This window comes from Aythya marila (assembly GCF_965140915.1).
Source record: "Aythya marila genome assembly, chromosome: 1".
NCBI classification, from domain to species: domain Eukaryota; kingdom Metazoa; phylum Chordata; class Aves; order Anseriformes; family Anatidae; genus Aythya; species Aythya marila.
This window is the reverse complement of record NC_139042.1, coordinates 17898995-17920932: the sequence shown is the minus strand read 5'-3', so window position 1 is coordinate 17920932 and position 21938 is coordinate 17898995. Positions and strand designations below refer to the sequence as shown.

At 42.5% G+C, this 21938-nt stretch overlaps 1 protein-coding gene across 4 annotated transcripts in view; it reads right to left on the bottom strand.

The window, feature by feature from the left end:
* The window catches only part of ZC3H12C (zinc finger CCCH-type containing 12C), a 41945-nt gene that overhangs the window by 11355 nt on the left and 8652 nt on the right, over window positions 1-21938 (bottom strand). For all 4 annotated transcript variants that reach the window (XR_014317302.1, XM_082758038.1, XM_082758039.1 and 1 more), the window contains exon 2: window positions 9508-10274. Coding sequence is in view for 3 of the 4 variants with exons in the window: in XM_082758038.1 (XP_082614164.1) it covers window positions 9508-10274 (767 nt within the window). In the remaining variant the exon portion in view is untranslated. The remainder of the gene's footprint in view (window positions 1-9507; window positions 10275-21938) is intronic.

The following is a 21938-nucleotide window of genomic DNA, read 5'->3' as shown; positions in this document are numbered from 1 at the left end:
CACTTTATATCATACAATTATTCTTGCATTTGTTTATCTGAAAGAGCAGTATGTGTGTATTTTGTAACTTCCCAGGAACGGGAAACCAAACCATGCAGAGATGCATCACGTTTAAAATGCACACACACGCACAGAAAAGAAATGGCCAAGAGTATTTCCAGCCATGGCAAATGTAATTACACCTCCCTGCGATAACACACATGCAGGACTCCTGGGTGTGTTCAGAGGGCAGGCCAAGCAGCATGCTTTTGTTTCTGAGGAGTGATGCGAGGTTTCTTCCCTGCACGCATCAGCCAGCCTCCCTTGTGGAGCCTGATACAAGAAGTTACTGCTCCTGCTATCAGCACATCGTGTGCAGCCATGCACATATTGCAATCCATTTTAAAACAGTCAGGAAGGGTTTCTTCCAGCTACTAAATTCCAGTGAAATCACCGTGCTGATATTACTCCAAACAATCTCCATGGTTTCAAATGGATAAAACCACTTTTCGCTCCTTACGGTGAAGCAGCGTTTTGTTAGAGTACGCTTTAGTAACAGTATGAGCAGTATGTTTCTCCCCATAAATCAGATAAATCACTTCTGGAACGAAATCCTGGCCTCTCTGAAAGAAATGAAAATTCTTTCCTGCTGCTCTCGGCTGGGTTGGAATTCAAGCCACGCTGTTCAAGGCAGAGCAAGGATCAGGCAGTTCAGCTCCTCAGCTTTCTCTTGCCTAACGCAGACCTTTGAAATATTCTCACCCAGAGCATAAATTTGAAATATACGTAAACTCTACATAACAGAAATGGGAAATATATTACAATACATACAAGCTTTTCAGCATTGCTGAGCAAGTGGATTTACAGCTCACATAAGTCTTCGCATTTTTTTGCTTCTCTTCAAAGGCATGCCTAAACTAGTATCTGAATTGATAAACTCCCCCCAAAATATGAATTATTAGTGAAAAACTCTGAAAAATGTGATTAAAATTTGTTATTTTCTCCTGTTTTGTGGTTATGCAGATTTGATGCTCTGCTTTTTGTGATCTTCGTGCTTCACCAGCTTTATGATATATCATGATGAAAAGACCAAAATCATGTTAATGGTTAATTATATATTAAAAAAAAAACAAAAACTCTTCCAAATATTACAAGTATTTGGAAGCTCTGGGCAGTCAGGATAACAGCAGTAGCAAATTAGTGTATTCTGCTTTGTTTCTGTTTGCCGACTGTATTTAAACTACTGCTGCAAGTTAAAGGAAAGTAAAGAATATTCCTTACGAAGTATCTATTACTCTTTCATACCCTGCATGAATGATTTCCTTTTGTTACTACCTTTATGTTTGGCCTGTCGATAGATGTGGTTTTCTTTTTAAAAGAAAAAAAAAAAGCTAGTAGTATTACACTGAACACTTCCTGAGCAAAATCAGACAAGCATTTCCTAGGCTGACAGAGGTAGTAGAAAAGTGGTAAAATATCTGATGAGAACATTTTCATTTTCTCTGTTACCTTCCTAGCCCCTAGATTAGATTTTCAAGAGATTAAGTCATTGAAAGGAGTTACAGCATACTCCTAAAACCCTGACTACTAACAACAGTTGCAAGCCTTCTGCCATGCCCTAATCCAATATTCAACCCAAAATTTGGCTCAGATTTTGAAAGCTGCAGAATACATACTAATGACATTAGAGCTGAAAGCTGTAATAAGGTCTGGGGCAATTCATACACAGGCTTTTATCTCAGTGAATTCTGTACACAACAAGATACTTCACAGGTAAAAGTATATTTATTAAAAACCAAGAACAACAAAACTAAATCAGTCTAGCACATTTAGAGGCGATTTTCTTAAATTTAGAGGATTTTCTTCCATCATGTCATAGGGGGAAAGCAGTCCACAAGAGAGATAAGAATTTCCACCCTGGATGAATGACTCATTAGCCTGGCAGGCTGGTTTTATTGCTAACCTCATCCCTCCTCACCTCCCTTTTATTATTATTTCTATTATTTTAAATTTTGTTATGAAGCTCCACCAATTTCCTGACCAGAGTAATAATTTGTTCCAAAGTATTTCTCAATAACCTGAACCTTCCATCCTGCTCCTTATCAGCATTTTGCTGCAGATGTGAAGTGGATCAAACAGTTTACAAATTTTTTCTCCCATTAGGCCAAATGACTCCAGAGCTTTGAAGTCTTTGAGGGCAAATAGCCTTGTCTCAAAAGCCTGTATGAAAACACCACTTCAGCTGCAGGATTTCCAGTGCTGGGGCACGGCAAGCGTTGGCACCAGCCAGACACGCATGCGGGTGCGTGACCGAGCCAGTCATGCACTCAGCAGTCAGAGTTCAAAAGAGACAACGAGAAGTTACACTCAGAGCTGCCAGCAACAGGCTCCCATCCACATGATTGTTACTTGTTGGAAAAATATTTTTATCTATTGCTTAAAGCGGCTTCATCAAAATAATTTAAGAAACAAGTCAGATCATGGGGAAAAGGCTGCTGGTGCCACTGAGGGATGAACGTCTCAACCAGTGCTGTTGTGACTACTGATCTCAGCAGCAGAGAGTCTGAGAAGAGGCTAATGCAGCTGAATTGTTGGTTAATTATCATAATATATAAGCAATTTAATTGCTAGATGGAAGCTACATCTGGCATAGAGGAGACAAAACCACTCCTCCTTTGGTTGACACTGCACGAAGATTTGCAGCTGTGGAAAAACTACACAGAGCAGGTATCAGCAAACCTTTTACTACAGCCAAATGACCTGCAATGCGATTAGCACATGTGGAGAGGACTCAGATACCTAAACAGAGATACCCAAAGGTGCCTCAGCCAGCATTGAGCATGTCCTGCACATCCTCCTGCTGAATGCCCCTCCTGAATAGCACTGGGACTGTCATACCTGCCAGGTGTGGATGTGCATTTCTGATACTGCGGAGTGCTGGAGGCAAGGCTGGGCAAGAAAGCTGTAAGAAAACTGTACAATTTCTGCCTTTTGTAAGTGGGAGCACATTTAACTAAAAAACAAAAAGGTCAGCATCTTCCTCTCCCATAGAAAAGTTAGGTATGCAATGGATATCTCAGGTGGCCCTGTCCTTGTGCAAAGATGTATCACCAATACAGGCTGGGGTTTTCCAAAAGGGAAAGCTGAAGTTCAATGCCTACATCATCTTAGAATCCTAAGGGTAAAGGTTTCAGAAAAACCTAATTACTCAGAATAAGATTCACTGATTTTAACCAGCAAACCCACATGACACATGATCAAAACTCCAGTTCCTTCTCCTACGTAATTCTGAAAGTGGTTGAATAAAAATTCTAACACAGCCAATTACATGCTTACCATTCTTGTCTTCATGTTGCTTTCACCACTAAGCACAGCAACAAGGATCAGACTTTCTTGTCTGTATGTTTTCAGCACAAAGTTTTATGTACATTTACATAAAACCTGTAACTCATTCTCCCTGTCAGTAAAGAAAGCGAAGGCACCCACAGCTGCCTTGTAAAGGTAACAAACATGGGACAGAAGCACATAAATTACACAGTGAAGGTTTTGCAATCGTCTTTGTAACTAACAACACTGTTCCTTACCCTGTACTCTTGCTGGCAAAAGGCTGACTTTGATTCCAGCAAAGAAAAGCATCACAGCAGTAACTAATTTTAGGCAATTTTCAGAGTCCCAGCCTTATCCTTGAAAAGGACAAGCAAAGGAAAAGGACTGTGTCAAATATGCTGCAGCATATTTTCTCTCTTCAGAAGGAACTCTCTGAAGCTCTGCGGTAGAGCCTTAAAAGGAAGGGGCAAAAACCCTTCAAACCCTTGTCCCTGCCACCTCATGGAGAAACAGGACCTTCTCCCTTCCACTCCAGACAAGGCAGCCTGGGATGCACAAAAAGTGGATCCAGGAGAGACGGCGGACACGGGGGTGAAGAGCTGATGATCGGTAGTTAGATGGGCAAAGATTACCTTCCTTTGTCTACCTCTGTTAAGTAAATGACAAATTTAGGTTAGCTTAAAGGTTCAGATGAGGATACAGAACTACTGTGGACTGAAATGTGTCATCTGTATAGTATCTGCTGTGCAGTTTGCGCTAAGTAAGGTGCTGAGTGAATTTCTATATAGTGAACAAATGCTTTTCGTCCTCTTGTGGACTAGAACTCTAAATTACAGTTGTGCATTACAATGCATACAAACTAGAGCACTATTCTACAGCATGGTCACATCTACACAGCTCTCTGCAGTGCCAGCGAACATCACTGCACAGGTACGGTACGAGTGAATCCCAGGTTTCTACCCCACAGTCCAGCCTCACTCTCAGTTGTAGTAAACGTACAGCAAGAGCTCTACACCTGCTCTAGGGGATTATCCACCCTACTCTTCAGCTCTGATTTTAAATTTAGGGACATGCACACACGAGTCAGTCTCATCTGTAAGATTTTTCTAAGAAAAGAGTGTGTGTTTGTGATTTGAAAGGGGGGGGAAGATTGCTTTGTTTTTACACTTCAACCAATTCTTTAGACAGTATTGGAGCATTACAATATGAAAGACACACGATGCATCTTACCAACTGTTCTTGGTTCAAGGCACGAATGACAAGCAATGCCACCTCAAAGCGTAAGGAAGATTTTCCAAGCATTAGTGAATGACTGGAAGCCCACTGCAGTAAGAGAGAGTTAGCAAGCTTGCTAAAGCAGCTTGTCTGGAGCAGCCACCAGACCAGACCGGCACCTAGACCAGCCAGAGTGAGTTGTTCTGGCCCAAACCTGGATCTATGCTGCCCTTTATCCCCAAGGGACTCACAAATCTACCCACCATCACTTGGCTTTACGCAACCAGCTACACAAATACGAACATCCAGCCACATAATCAGGCAAGTCCTTCCTCCTTTGTTTCAGACCTAGTAGTTCGCCCAACCACCAAGACATCTGGCTTCATTTACAGGTCTAATGGAAAAAATAACCCTAATTTAGGAGAAAAAGAAGTCAGAAGGGAAGCTGAATCAACTCAGCTTGCAGCTGTGCTGTCATCAGATGAGATGCAGGGAGGGGAGCATCACTTTCAGGCTCACCTCTCACTGACAGGAAGCCACCCTGTGTCCCTCCCTGGATGTGTTGTGCAACCACGTCCCTAGACACGAAATGGAGACAGGGCTGCATGCAGTCTCTGATGCTTCCAGAAGAGGACAGCTGTCTCACCCCACTTGTATTATCGGGCACTGCTCACCTCATCCTTCACCAGAACACCTCCCTCCATCCCCTTTACACCAAACCGATCCCTTAAAGGAAAGCAAGCAGTCCTTATTTAGAGTAATTATAATAGGAAATCATTATGTCCATGTCTTATGACAACAGAGGGATAAGAATATAGCTCAGCCTACCCATTCCTGTCAGAACATAAGAGAAAACCCCCTAGACTAGCTATTGTCTTGCTTTTCCTGCTTGCAGCTCCAAAGTGGGCTAGTTGGCAGCAGCTTGGAAAAGCAAAGAGGAAAGAAAAAAGACTGTGCCAGTTCACAGGTGTTAGGTACTCATAACAGTACCCTGGACATACAGAGATACAGAAATTTGAGTAAGATCATCTGAGCTGCAGGAGAATTCCTGTATCTTATATACAAACCAACAACATTCAAAGCAGTGGGAAAAAGCTGAACTCCTTCAAGTATGGTAAGTACCTATTACCTGTTTTCTCAAAAGGGAGAGGACCCATTCTGCAGGTAAACAACTGGCCGCATGGCTAGTGTCAGCAACAGGTGCACACATTTTCACAAACATGGGACCTTCTTCCATAATCAAGGACTGATCTCTAGCTGAAGATGGAATCTGCCTGCCCAAGCAGAACAAGCACATCTTTGCCAACTGGCTGAACAAAGCAGAACAAAAATGTCTTTGCCATCAGGCTGGCCAGAACTGCACAAGGCATGAGCAACCCAGAAGTTTCTAGAGTGCATTGATAACTTAACATTGCAGACTAAGGAACCAACACGGGAACCTTGCTGGATCTCATACTTACAAACAAGAACTGGTCAGGGATGTGAAGGTCAGGGGCAGCCTTGGCTGCAGTGACCTGAGTAGTGTTCAGGGCCTTTGAAGAAATTAGCAATGGAAAAAGCAGGATCACAACCCTGGACTTCAGGAGAGCAGACTCTACCCTGTTTAGAAGAATCCTATGGGATATGGCCCTGGGGAGAAGAGGCAAGTACCTTGTGACAAAAGATGTGAAAAAGCTGAAGGTACTCAATGCTTTCTTTACCTTGGTCTTTACTGGAAAGATTTGCCTTCAGGAATCTTGGTCCAAGGAAAGTCTGGAGCAAGGAAGGCTTCTCCTTGGCACAGCTCAGGGAACACTTCAACTGGACATTCCCAAACCACTGGGTCCTGACAGGATGCACTCAGCAACGCTGGCCGATGACACTGCAAGGCCACTCTTGGTAACCTCTGAAAGGTCCTGGTGAGCATGGATGTTCCTGAGGACTGGTAGAGAAATGGGCCAACAGGAACCTCAGCAAGTTCAACACACAGAAACGCCAATCCTACAGCTGGGAAGGAATAACCCCAGACATCAGTACAGACTGGGGGCCACCAAGTATAAAAGCAACTCTGAGAAGAATGACTCTGGGGCTTCTGGTGTGCACCAAGCTGGCCACGAGCCAGCAGCGTGCCTTTGTAGCATGGAAGACAATCAGAGTCCTTGGCTGCATTTAGGAAAAGTGTTGCCAGCAGGTTGAGGGAGGTGATCCTTCTCTGCTTAGTCCTTGCGAGACACATCTGGTGTGCTGGGTTCAGTGCTGGGCTCCCCCGTATAAGAATAGATATGGGCATACTGGAGCAAGCCCAGTGAATGGCAACAAAGATAATTAAGGGACTGGAGCATCTGTCACACCAGGAGAGGCTGACAGAGCTGGGACTGGTGAACAGAAGGCTCGGGGAGATCTTATCCATATGTATAAATACCTTACAGGGAAAGAATAAAGACAACTGAAACAGACTTCTCAGTGGTGACCAGTGACAGTACAATAGGCAATGAGCACTAACAAAAATACAAGAAATTTTGTCGAAACATAAAAAAAAAGAAAAGAAAAACAACTTCCTTATAGCGAGGGCATTCAAACACTGGCCCAGAGAACACGTGGAATCTCCACCCTTAAACACATCTGAAACCCAACTGGACATGGCCTAGAATTGACACTGCTCTGTGCAGGGGACCGGACTGGAAAACCTCAAGAAGTCCCTTCCAAACTCAATGATTCTATCATATAAAGTTGGTGAAAAAGAAGTAAAGAGCTGTTAATTGGGTTCTTAGGTATAGACTAAATCAGTTAATATAATAGTTTTTCTATTTTAAGGCCCCATAGCATGCATAGGATGGACTCACATTTGGCCCATTTTATGTAGGCAGTCAAGGAGAATAGGAAGTCATAGCCTTATTACTTCAGGTAATAGTTGAATAAACATCAGGAAAAAGTGACTGATCTGGAGCTACTGGAATCTGTCGGGTGCAGTTAATGGGAGTAGTTGCACCTAAGTTCAGGCATCACGTTTGAACTAACACACAAGCGTTTTGGATTTCTGTAAAAGGCAGTTCAAATCCATTTTAGCATCAGAATAGCGTTTGTTCAACTGGACATAACTGCTTTACAAGTCAAATTGAACAAGACTACGAATGACTCATCACATAGAAAAAACTAGTAATGCCCCATTTAGAAAGAAGCACTACAGAATCACAGAATATCCTGAGTTGGAAGGGTCCCACAAGGACCATTGACTCAAACTCCTGGTTCCACGCAGGAGCACTCAAAAATCACACCAGACATCTGTGAGCATGAACCAAATGCCTCTTGAACTCCAGCAGGCTTGGTGCTGTGACCACTGCTCTAGGGAGCCTGTCCCAGTGCCTGACCACCCTCTGGGTGCAGACCCTTTCCCTAACCCCCAGCCTGACCCTCCCCTGTCCCAGCTCCATGCCGTTCCCTCGGGTCCTGTCGCTGTCCCCAGAGAGCAGAGCTCAGCGCCTGCCCCTCCGCTCCCCTCGTGAGGGAGCTGCAGGCCGCCATGAGGCCTCCCCTCAGCCTGCTCTGCTCGGGGCTGAGCAAACCAAGGGGCCTCAGCCACTCCTCATATGTCTCTGGACCCTTCACCACCTTTGTAGTCCTCCTTTGGATGCTCTCTAGTAGTTTTATGTCCTTCTTGTATTGCGGTGCCCCAAAACGGCTCGCAGTACTTGAGGGTGAGGCGGCACCAGCACAGAGCAGAGTGGGACAATCCCTCCCGTCGACTGGCTAGCTTCATGCTCCCCTGGCTACCAGGACACACTGCTGGCTCATTCAATTTGCTGTTGACCAAAACACCCAAATCCCTTTTGTCCCCAAGCCTGTACGTACAGGCAGGGTTGCTCCATCCCATGCACAGAATCCATCTCTTGCTCTTGTTAAACTTCACACTGTCGGTGATCGCCCAGTTCTCTCATTTGTCAAGATGTCTCTGCAAGGCCTCTCTACCTTCAATGGAGTCAGCAGCTCCTCCCAATTTAGTAGCACCTGCAAGCTTACTCAAAATACCTTCAAGTCCTGCATCCAAGTCATTTATGAAAACATTAAAGAGAACCGGCCCTAAAATGGAGCCCTGGGAAACCCCACTAGCGACCTACAGCCTTTATCCCAGAAGAGTCTCGCACCAACTTTTATTGCTATGTTAATATAACCACATCAGTTCGTTAGGAGACTAAAAATGTCCTTCTAAACTGTGCTGCCAGTAATCAGATAATCCCTATGAATTACCTAATTAGTTACTAATCAATTTGTCACTTAATCATTTACATAGCTGTAAAAACCATCTCTGAGAATCTCTGCCATTTCCTTCTCTCTAATCACTGAGGAAACACGAACCTCCTGCCTCCCCCCAGACAAGTCTCTTGCTGTGCACCTAGATGAGTGGGGTCAGCATGGGTGAATGCTGCAGGTAGGTGCATCTCCCACAGGCACGTCAGTGAAAGTCTAATGATGCAGTTATCTCAGAATTTAACAACATTATAGCCTAGCTCCAAATCTGATAACCAACACTCAGATTTTACAGATAGATCACTTATCACATGAACCTACTGAGGAAAAGTATCCCTTAAACCACTCTCTTCTAAGTCACTTACTGTTTTATAATCTTAAAGAATCTTTGCTTTGACCTCTTGTAAGTAACTGGATACAGCAATTACTCGTAGCAATGGTGCCTAATAAGGATTTTTTTTTAACTATATCAGAAGTTAATTAACTATTAGACTGGCAGTGGGAAGGAGAGATTTGATAGCTGTGTACACAGGGAGATTAACATAGTTAACCTACGGTTATTTTAACAGCAAGTACAAACCACTGAACTCTTACAGACCTCTAGCCTGATTACAAGATCAGCACAGTGTGTGGTTGAGGAAGAAGCTTGCAAAAGAACGTGCACACAGTTTTAGGCAATTATACAGAACATCAGTGCTTGAATTGGACAAGGTAGTTCTGTTTCCATTTAAAAACAAAAGGAAAAGCTTCATGGTCACATACCTCATTGCAACATTGCTGCCATCAATAACTATTGGCCTCAGGTTGTCACCATCCTCCGTCACATCCTCCTGCAGCGGAGATTCTGACCTCTGAGACTCTATGGAAGACGCTTCACGCATTACACTAGTGTTAGCATTAGTTACAGACTGATCAGTCTCAGTTTTATTCCCAAGTTTGACAAGTTCTCCCAAAATATCGTTTATTAAAGCATCAGTACCAAGTTTATTTAGTACAAGTTGAACCTGCTCTTCAGAGTAACCCAACTTAAGTGCAAACTCCAGTTTGGTTTGATATTCTTTCACCACATCAGGGGGCTTTTTGACTTCCTTCGGTACTATCTGAGCCTCTTCTATCCTAAAGTCTTGCAAGATTTCATTTCTTTTTAGAATATGAGGCTCTAAGCAAGGAGATCGGCACAGCTGTCGGTGAGTCTTAGGCAATAAATGTGATTCTGATGCAGAATTATTCAGTTTCTCTGAATCATTATCAGAATTTGTGCTTTCTTCAGAGTCACAACTGGAGCTTCCTGAAGTCTCTTCAGATGCCTCCTTGACTACATCTTCTTTCCTAGAATTAACCTTATCCATCGTTGGCTTCTCCGCCATCGACCAAGGTACAATTGCATTTATTTGTGTGCCAGTGCTCCCCACATAAAGATGGCCTAAGTCATGCCCCAGGTGATCCTTCAAGCCCATGAAGCTGCTGCATGTACTTGACTCCACTTTGCTGTTTTTCTTGTATTCCTGAATATAAAGTGTTCCGTATTCCTGAAGAGAGAACAAAAATGTTGCAACTGGTTACACATCTTACTTGTTTTGTATTTTCTTCCTGCTTCCTTGGAACTGCACTTACTGTCTCCCAGAAACGAAATATGACTTATTTTTTAAATATGGAAAACTTTTTTGGGAAAAAACAACAACAAAAATTAATAAGGAATAAATGTAGGTAAGCTGACTAACAACTGTTTTCCGAATGTATGAAATGCTTTTACTTAATCATTTCTAGAAATGTGAAAGAATAGGAAAGTTTATATAGTTTATGAAAATAAATAGTTTAATGAAAGAATAGTAAACCAAACAAGCTTTTTTTTACTGTAACTCGGAATTCATCAAGAGCTAAAGGTACCCAGGTATTTCTTCTAACTATAGACAAAACTGCAACAACAACAAAAAAATGCATCTGTACAAGTACTATAAAAACTTTTTAAACTAAGTAGCTTAGATTCTCTGTTGAATAGAAATTAGCATAATACTAGATTACCTGGCTTATTAGGCAAATAGAAGACACTACCATAAACAAAAGTTATTAGTAACATAAAAATAAGAAACTTATTGGCCCTAAAATACACTATCGGTTAAACTAAATACACTCAAGCTATTTCTGAACTCTTTCATAAAGTGATAATTAAGTGAAGAAAGGCTAATTGCTCTCAGAGTACTGCATTACTAACATATATAGGATGTAGAGGCATGGATTGATCTAATGGCCAATAAAGCCAATGGAAATCCTTGCACTGATCACACCAGGCTATTCATCAAGCCAGTACGGCAACAAAATTAAATGCTAATTTCAACTCTTGGACTTGACTCGTGCAAGCCTTTTGCTGGATCAAACTAAATATATCGAAAGAAGTCACATAGGAAGAATGGAAAAAAAAAAAGTTGCAGTTTTCTGGACTTTGTACATTTGCTGCACCAGTTTTTCTGGAGGTATTTCGTATAACAGTTATACAGAAGTTAGCTGCCCATTTCATCACAAAGATTACTTCCACAATCTATACTTCTAAAGATAGCTTGCAACCTCTTTCCTGTATTTTGTTCTTTTAGAAGAATTTACATGGGAATTTTTACTAACTGCTTCAACTAAAAAAGTAAAAGACTTCTCATAAATGACAACGGTCAGTATGAAGCAATTCTGCTGCAAGGTTACGATAAAATAATAATAAAAAAATACCAAGGGAAGACTACGAAACAAAGAGTTTGTTCACACTTCATCTTACAAGGCAGAATATAAGAGTAAGATGTAGACTCAAGGGATTTCACTTGAACTTGACAAATACAGTACAGACACAAACTTCATTAAAGAAGTTATATTGAGAAAAAAAACATTATGCTAAGCAGAATCCCTTGATCTACACTAATACAAGTTACTGATACATCCCACAAAGAGCCAACATCTCTGACAGCAAGTACATTAACTCTCCTATTCCCTTACAGGAGAGCATTTGAGAATAACCCAGTGTTTTTTAAATACAGTGTACGTTCCTCTTCTAGGGATAAAGATCTGGGTGCACATGAGCAATTCATCCAGGCTGGCCTTAAGACTAAAGGGAATCAACCAAGGAAACCGGCCCCTGATTTAATCACAGAGCATCCCATAGGCACTTAATGCTAAGATATCATTGCTGGGGTGGAGATTTCATTAACTGAATAAAAAAAAGTTTACCTGAGAGTTTTTAGTTATAATACATAAAAAAAAAAAAAAAATCACCAGAAGCATTTCTGTATCCAGTGCCATAATCTGGTTAAGACGGACCACTAAAAATATTCTACTTTGAAGTTTTATTTTGATCTGGCTATTAGAAGGGAGTAAGGCCACAACATTCTCCCAAACAGAATATCAAGGAACATTACGTTCCCTTAACTTGAAGTTTTAGGATTTCTAGCCATACCACAGATCAAACACAACAAGAAATTAAGAGATGAACCTTTCCAACCAGTGATTTAGTAACTAATGTAATGCACTCGATAGCACAGTGCTAGTAACAAATCACAGCGATATCCCAATAAAAGGATACAGTTAGAAAACCCAACGGTGTGGCCTTCATAGGACTGACCCCCCTCCCAAAAAAACAACAACAACAACAAAAAACTCAAACAAGGAAAACCTATTGGAAGCAAGGCTGCTAAGCAACAAGCCCTTAGTTGCTAGGATGCGCTCCTTTAACATACCATCATGAATACTAGCGCGGCAAAAGAATAATTTGGTATGAACAAAAGCCCATGAAAAAGAGTGGGACTTAAGTGCGTCTGGTTTCCCCTCGGAGAACAATGCAGCTGCCAAACCAATCTGGAAGGCCCGACATCATTGTTCCCCAGCCGCAATCTGCTCTGACTCGAGGAAGTCCAGTTAATGGGCAACACTGAAAAGTTGAGCTGGCTCATGTACCGCCGCCGCAGAATGCGCTCGGATAATGGGTCGCTGCCTAAATCCGTGTACTGTGAAATGTCATTTTAGCACTCAGCTAGGAGGAGAGAGAGGCTGGGTTTTGTTTTTCCTTCTCTCCCCCCCCCCTTGGAAGTGTGGGGGGGATGAGGTTGGATATTAACAGCATGGCATAAAGAAATCTTGAAGTGCCTCGATCACCAGGAGGATTTTGTTTGCTTAGTGTTAAAATAACACTTAAGTCGTTTTCCAATTCCTTCTTCGCTGAAATTTGAGTGCCTCACAGCAACTACAGTCATAACACCCTCCAGTGTGATTAAAAAACCTCATTGGCATATGAATATATCCGAAGATCAGACCTAATACGGAGCATAGTTGAGATGATTTGCACATCAACTACTTACAAAAAGTGACCACAAGTTGAGCTCCGTGCATTGTTGGGAATGTATGTATCACCCCCCCAGCACGCATCTGCTTTAAGTCTCCCCAGTCTCTCAAGGGTAGTTAAGACGAGGCATCCACTGCAAATCCCAAACTGAAGATTTCTGAAATAGTTGTGCTTAACAAGCAGTGTGCTATTCCTGGCATTTGGCCTATACCCTGCATGCAAACTGTACTTGTTTTCAGACCAATTTTTGCAACATCCGTGAACTTTGCACACTGTATTTGTGGTCAGCAGCATCTCTCTGAAATGCTGGCCTTGGGAGCTCCCAAGGTGATGTCCCTTACAAGAGCCCCCATTAGAACCATGAAAATCAGACGCCACTGTTAAATGCTGCTGGAGTTGATTATTTTATCTTGACCTTGTTAGCGAGGAGCAATATGCCAGAATCTGTTTATTTGGAATTCAAATTCATTCAAGCACTAGTGTACTTAGATATAGCACAATGAAGGTCAAAAAAAAAAAAAAAGCCAACAGAAAAGGTCACATTTATTCAAGGAGTAACATCAGATACGAAGAACTCCTTACACTCTTTATTTACAAGGAACTCTCATTATGCACATAAGGTTTTGAAGTATGCATGCTGATACAATGCAATATAGATAACAAAAACATCCACTACGAGTTCTGACTTGACTGAGTGCCAAACAAGCAAACAAATCAGCCAAAAAAACTTGTGTCAAGAAAAGTCTGCAACTTTTGGTTATGCTGAGTAACATAACATGCTTTTACGCGTAAAGAAAAAAAAAAAAAAAAAACAACAAATTGGGGGTTACCAATTTCATTATAGTTACAACAATGTAACTTTTAAGAACAAACTACAGCCTGTTTGAAACCAGAGCATCTCATGCTAGATTCACTGATAATGGCCCAAAATATTGTACTATTGAGTCATTTATGAAGCATAAATGTAATACGTTGGATGAGAACTGTGCTATTACATTGTAGAATTGCATTCCTTTTTCATTTCCATTTTCATCCACTGTTCTCCACTAGCTGTTAACAACAATCAACTCATTAATTCACAGAGTATTTCTATTTCTCAGAGGAATGTGGGCAAAGAGATCATCTAATCTTTTAATGCATATTCTGAATATTATTCACTTACAACTGAACATAAGAAAAGTAGTTTAATGCAAATTTCGTTCATGGAGGAAAATAACAAGGAGCAAATGGCATGTCTTGTGGCAAAGTACCAGAAATTGTGTATTCTCAAAAGAATTCATGAGTTTCTGAAGATGCATTCTACAGTGAAATAGATCATCTTGTTTTCACACAGGAAGTTTTTTTCTAAATCTTCTAAAAAGAAAATGGGAAATATTGAAATCACAGTTTGTTGAAACACTGTAATCACTTGTCACAAAGAAGTGCATAGCTGATCAGGAAAGAAAAAATGAACGTGTGTTACTCAAATCGTAAAGATACTGCAACAATGCAAATAAAATAATGAATATGTAATAAATACCTACTGCTGTAGTTTCTATGTATTTAATTACCATTGTATTTCAGCGAGTGCTGTTGTCTGCATCATTCTACCCAACAAAGGAAGGATGTCCCATTGAACAGATTGGTTAATGCTCTGGGGCAACAGATGTCTACTGGAACTGCAGGAGACCAGCAACTGGTGGCCTGCCCATCTTCTGAAAACTTTCAATAGACTCATGCATATGTTCACACAATAGGGCATGTGGTAGAAATGCAAACCTCTTTTTAACCCTTTTATATGCTCTCTTTCCCTCCCAACTCATATATGAAGGTCTTTGTTTTTTTTGTTTTGTTTTTTCTTTACAGGATCCTTGGAACACAGGCTCATGGCGTATATAGCGCTTGTTCTTCAGCCTAACATCTGAACTCAAAACATAAAACAAAACAGATTAGAAACTTTATAAAAATAACTGTGCTACATTTGACACACTTATGAATAGCTTTCAAAGCACAAAAGCTTTGAATGGAACACATTCCCACCTGAGAATATCCTAATGCTCTCACAATACAGTATCTCTGCACAGCTCACAATGGAGCTCTTCCTATTTTCATAAACAGAAAAAGTTACCCATTGTATGGTACAAAACAAAAAAAAGTTTTCTTTCTTCTTTTAAAAGCGTTTTCTACCTCTCAGAAATTAAAATAAGCAGTAGCCTACTTGCAAAAAGAACGTCAAGACCCGTAACTCAAGGTTGAAACCTTCCCTTCTCCTCAAAGGGCCAGAAGGAATTTTGTTCTATGGATGGGTACTGCCTACCATTTTCAGGTTCTTGCAAACGCACCGTTTCTACTGCTTTTAAAAGTTCCTTAACAGAATGCACTGAGCTAGAAGATGACTCTTTAATATACTTAGTCTTCATATATATATATATGTATATATATATATATATATATATATATTTTTTTTTTTCTTTTAAGAGGTACCCAAAGTGTGCAAACCTCATCTGACCCAGATGCTAGCTACGTTGTCGGAGCACAAACTGACCTGCTGGAACATCAGAAAGGCGAAGCGTCCCATTGCTGCAGAGAGAAGCCCGTATACTTACGTTCGCTGGGAAACACACAGACATTGGTTTCTTGTAGCTGTTCCAGAAGCAACTCCTTAACACGATTTCAGCTGCAGACTTCAGGCTAGCGAGCAGAACAATGAATGGATGAACAGATGGACCCGCAATGTCTTTGCTTAACCTATTACTGAGCGGAAGAGGAGCCAATCACAACCCGCAGCGCTCACAATTAGTTGGCCGGGCAGATGCAAGGCAACCTCCCCACCCTGCATCAGGTTTGGAGGTTTCTAAGATAAGCAAGTTGATGTCATTCGCAGGGTCTGCCCCGGGCAGCATGTGTATTAACGAGGGGTATGCAGCAACAATAGGCCATACAAAAGAGACTAGCAGGCAGCTGCTGTATGAGAGCCAGAGTCATTAGGGAGCAGGCTGCCAACAAGAAACACCTGGCTTGGGCAGACTTCGGCTTCTCCTCATTGTTTCTAATTCATGAAACAAAGAAAAGGAATTATTTTTTAAGTAGTAAAAGTTGTGAGTTCCTATGAAATAAAAAAAAAAAAAAAAAAAAATCACTCCCAAGGAATATAATCTCTCCCATCACGGAAACTAAAAGTTTTTTTTAAGGAAAAATATTGAGGTGAAATAAATCCATCAGTAGCTATGCGTGTTCCCCTTCTCTTGTTAGCAAAATTAATCATATCGGTACATTGTGCAAGGAGCTATGAAAGGAGCCCACACTAGGCACTGAAATGTATTCAGAAACCGCTTTCTGATTTTCCTGACACTTTTGTGCATCAGTCACTAAGTGTAATAAATTTGCATTTATACACAGCTATAACAGTACTTGTGGGTATATTTCAGTTTCAGCAGAAGGCAAAACTGATTAAACTAAACTCACATAATATTAATACGTGCAATAATGCACATTTTTATGCAATGGCAGTGAAACATTAGGGCACTTGACAGAAAGGCAGCAAGAAGCACCCTTTTGTTCTGGCACCGCTCCTGTTTGTAACAGGACTTCTCTCCCTGTTATTTCACAGGCCTGTTCTGGATGTCAAGATCTTTCTGCTCCTTTGCAGTGATGAAATATTTGAACAGAAGTCAGGAGCTAGGCAATAGCCGGCTTCTCTTGTTTTTATTTTGACTGAGGTAAGCCACAATGATAACCCAAACCCAAACTCCAGTCCTGCTCCCTGCACTGCCCAATGTTTCCAATCCAACAGGCCCTAAAACAGCAGCAAGGTTTGATGTCTGATTAAAAAAGCAGAGTCATACGGCCTTCCAAATCAGAAGCTGCCATGGCTGGTAACCTCAGCACAGGCAGCTCAGTGCAGAGAAGCACGCAGCCTTGCAGGGATTCGACATTTGCAAACATTCACCTGAACGACTGCTAGAAGAGCAAATTTTCTGAACTTCAGCATCTGTATGTGGCTGAAAGCATGACTGAAAACCACAGGGTCAGCTGTCCTCCTCCTCTGCTTGGGAAGACAGGCGACCTGCTGGGAAACTTCAGCTGCGATTTAGAAGAAGTAACGAACGTGAACAGGTTTGTTAGGCCTCTCTGGGTGATTTCCCAGAGCTTTATGTGGATGTTAGCGATTCAAGGCAGTAAATGAAACCACACTCCATCACGCTACCACCTGATGACTTTACCACACGTCCAGATACGAAACTGAAGATCAGGACCCCCAAGTTTAGTTCCTCTGCACTGTCCACTAAACACTCCCGAGAACAACAGCCAGCACCACTATTTTGGGGCTTTTGAGTCGGCGGCAGGAGGAGACTCCTCACTAATTTCTGCCACCGTGAACACAAAGACTGAGGGAAAGCTACCCACGAGCACAGTGGGAAGCCTGATCTCCAGCACTGGATTAAGCCTCTTTGCAAACAGCGAATAAAAGCAGTGATCTGAAAAAGCTAATCAGTCCCTGCTGTGGTATTTAGACTACCTCAGTCGCCGGTATTGGATAACGTTAAGCATGTTAAAACTTCTGTAGGCAAAATAAGAAGCCAGTCCACTTCCCCTATGCCCAAGATCTGCCCTTAAAAGCAAGCAGGATCACTTGGTAGTCATTAGTTTAATATCTCCCTGATTAGAGCCAGGCACTTCTTCTGTGACAGCAGAAATGCCTGTTTTGGCAGAGGGCATGTGAGCCACCATCTACATGCAAACTGAGAACTTCCCAGCACAGAAGTGGTGTCCTTATGGCTCCACACACACAGCTAGGACAAGAATATGATCGGGCTTGAAAACCTACCTTCAAAATAAGGGTGTAAATTCTGGAAGTTTATTTGCTAAGACGGGTCCCCTCAATGTCTTCTGCAGTAGCAATAAGTATAACAAAAACAAACAAACAAACCACACAAAACAAACAGAGAAACCCTACACCACAAAACAACTTCCCATACTCCAACCGCGTGTCTTGTGGGCACCAGGTCTGAGCGTCGGCTGCTGGTAAATCTTCGTGCTAAGGCCACGCTGCTGCCCTGACTGTGACTAAACTCGGGACAATCTCAAGACTTGTGCTATATTGTTTCATTTGCATAAAGTTTTCTAACAAGCTGCAGTTGCGTGAATTAAGAAAACATTTTTTGCATGATGTCAGCTCCGTGAACCAGCTGCCTGGACTCGAAGAATTCTCTCGGCTCGCCCCTGAAAGAAGCTGTGCTGCCGAAGGTTTACAAAATGTCAGATCATCCCATTAAATCATGTTTGCAATGACAGCACAGCATTCATATTAAGGTTTTAACCAGTACACTAGGCTTCCTACTGGGGTTGAGGGGGTCAACAAAGAAACCTCAGTAAGAAACAATGTGGATCTCCTGTCACATCTGTGACGGGCTACAATAGAATCACTCGAAAGTACACAGCGCAAACGAACAAAGAGCTCTACTTCTTCGCTAAAACCTGCAAATCCCATAACTTGACTAGCTCAGCAACCTCCTCTCACCTCATTTAAAATACAAAGAGTCACGAAGTTAAACCCCGTCGCCAAACTACAGCATATGGCAGCTCTTCAAACTTCTGACCTTTCAAGAGGGGGAAGCTCCCAACACCTACTTCTTGTGGCTCCCACAGATCCCACAGCTCACAGCGCTCATCGGGTCTCTGACGCCACTTGGCTGAGCAGCAGGCTAGCCCAAAATCGTGAGCTGGGTGGAGGTGGGGGGATAACTCAGACTCAGAGGCAGAAGGAGAGTTGAGGAGGGCGCAGAGCCAGGGGTAGGATGCTGTAGGGGTGCAGCCTCGGCTGGGAGAGGGGTGGGAAGGGAAGAGTCCCCTCCTTGGGAGGATCTGAGGGACCACGGCAGACAGAGCTGGAGCACCTAGGAAATCCGGACTGCCTAGAGAGAAGAGCTGCTGCTTTCATACAAACCTTGACATTTCAAGCACAGAGACAAAGCCTTTAAAAAAAAGAAGTGATTGTATGCAAGCATAACGAGTGGTCACTCTGTAACTCCCGGGCTACGGTTGCAGCAATTAGATGATTTGCCTACCAATGCATTTCGTTCTCTTTTATTGTAGAACTTTATGATAAATCTCCAGTAATAACTGATGTATTTGCAAGAAACTGAACAAGTTAAATCAAGCACATAACACTGCATTTATGAAACTGAGACAAAGGTTGTATACTAAGACAAAGCTCACTGCTGTGCCATTGCAAAATATCCTACGTTCATTGCTGTACTTGGAAGCTGCAAGGGAAATGCTTTTATTCCAAACAATGAGGTGGAAATAGGTGTTCAAGACCAGGCTGGATGGGACTTGGAGCAACCTGATCGAGTGGGTGGCATCCCTGCCCGTGGCAGGGGGCTGGAACGGGATGGTCTGTCAGGTCCCCTCCAACCTGAGCCATCCTATGGTACGATGCTACAAAATGCAGCAGAAATTCCTCTTCACCAGTCCGTGTCTTGAGTGATGCCAAGTGTCTCAAGCTCAGCACTTGGAGAGAAGAATGCTTAGTTTGGAGAAATGCTGAAGTGGTACTCTAGACGCTATCTACATGTGGCCACAAAACAAACAAACAAAAAACCACTGCCACTCTTACAGCCACACAGAGAACTAACCGGCCAGTAAAAACCCCCTAGAATTCAGGAACACAACCGATGTTATGATAAAGATGAGTAATGCTCTGCCTAAAGAAAATAGCTAGCCTGCAAAACAAATATTTTTAAAGTTGCATTTTAAAGTGCAATGTGATTTCTCCATAGGAATATAAATAAAACCACTTTCAAATGAAAAAAGCTGAGCAGCAAAGAGTTACTTCAATTGTGGAAAGACAACCAAAGATGCCTGTAGTTATCCTTTAATTTTAACAAGGCAGGGATGCGCTTTCCACCAGGCCATCATCCTAAGAGGTCAATGAGTTCCCAGTGTAAGATCACCAGTATTGACAGCATGCAAGACTTGAGCAAGCTGTTGCTCAATTCATCACATCCTCTAATATGTTTTAAAGAGAAGAGCAAAAACTTAAGCTTTTTCTTTTCCAGAAGTAGCAATTACTTCTTTGCTGACCATGCAGATGAACAGCTGCAGTCTTTCCTCATCTGTGGGTAGACAAAGGCCGTGACCACAGGCTGTTTGCCATGAGATGACTTAGTGCCCACATGCAGCTGCCCCCAAATACTGCTGCCTGCTTAAGGAGGCCGACGGGCTCGAGCCCGACCAGCCAACTGAGCAGAAAGCACAGAGCAGAGACACTGCAGTCACCCCACAGCCTCTCTGGGCAGCCTGTGCCAGGGCTCCGTCACCCGCCCAGCACAGCAGTGCTGCCTGGTGCTCAGAGGGAGCCTCCTGGGTGCCCGGCTGTGCCCATGGCCTCCTGTCCTGGCACTGGGCACCACTGAGCAGAGCCTGGCTCCAGCCTCTCTGCACCCTCCCGTCAGGGATTTAGGGACACGGATGAGATCCCACAACCACATCACACATGACCACATCTGCATAAATAAACCAGTGCTTGCACACACACACGGCACAGCCACAGAAGTCCTGCTTCCAAGAAGATTAAGTCAGGTGACCAGAAATTCTTGGTGTTTCGGGGAAACAGATACACAAGAGCAATCCAAACTGTATCAGGAAAGTGTTCTCCTTTATGGGATGCAGATGTAATTTCACCATTCCCACTGTTTGGCCATTCAAGGTTTAATTTCTTAACTATGCCTGTAGAAGAGGATCCTTTCACTCCCTGTTCAGATACAGCCATGAGTAAGACCCACCAACCCTGTGGACCTTGCTTTAGGATTGTTCCCTCAGTTACAGTCTCCTGAGGGAGGGGATTTTTTTTCCCCTCTTAAAAAAATACAAATATCATGGAAAAATATAACAGCTGCCACTAGTGCTGAGGGTAAGTTCAGAAGCTTTCTTTAGAAATGCACTGTAATCTAGTATCTTGTATTCATTTCTGCTCTTGGTGATGCAAGAGCCTACAATATGTTGTTATTAAGGAAATTACCCAGATTAAAAAAGGACAGAAAAATCACCTGCCTGGTTATCAATTCCAGTCTGTAGCCACTTAAGGGTCTATCCTACTTTTACACAGCTTGCTAAAGGAAACCAAGAAAAGCAGCTTCCAACCTGCACCTTCCAGCTCTACCAGTCAGTTTTTCCTCCTGATTGCAAACCACGATGTCGAAAGCCCCCTGTCACGCAGCAGGGTGGCTGCTGATCAGCTGCTCCCATCCACACCAGGGCAGCGCGGAACACGCAGGTTTCTGCCACAAACTGGATGACGACAATTAGTTTAAGGTCATTGCCAGAGGACATCGTTTCATTCCTTCCTTATTTTGATTTATTTACTCGTGAATTGAGGCAGAGACACCGACAAACAAATCCCTGTGGAGAGGAGAGAGGAGTTTCCGGCGGTACACGTTGGATTCGATCTCTTCCCACTTCCAGAATGAGTCACGCTGTCTGGGTGCTTTCTGAACGTGAAAATCTGAACTGTCTAATTAACTTTCCTTGTGACAATATTGGGCGGCCAGACAATGCCTACAACTGTACAAAGTGTACGCCGTCATGCTTAGCAAAGTACTTTTATTCAAATTTGTTCTGTCAGAAGAAAATCCGCTAACAAAACTAACATGGTTAAGTGGGGAAAAAAAAAAAAAGTATTGTCTTCATTTAAATACAAATTTCAGAGACTTCGCTAGTCAACCTAACATCTTTTATCTGTGCCATGCTATTATTAAGAGTTTGAAAGGAGTGTCAGAGGAAAATAGGCTTCTCAAACTGTCTAGCAACATGGGCAGGTTGTGTTTCAGGTCATGCTGCTGGCAAGAGAGCTCCTTAATCTCCAGGGTTCCTGGACAGAGTTCAAGGTGTTGGTTGG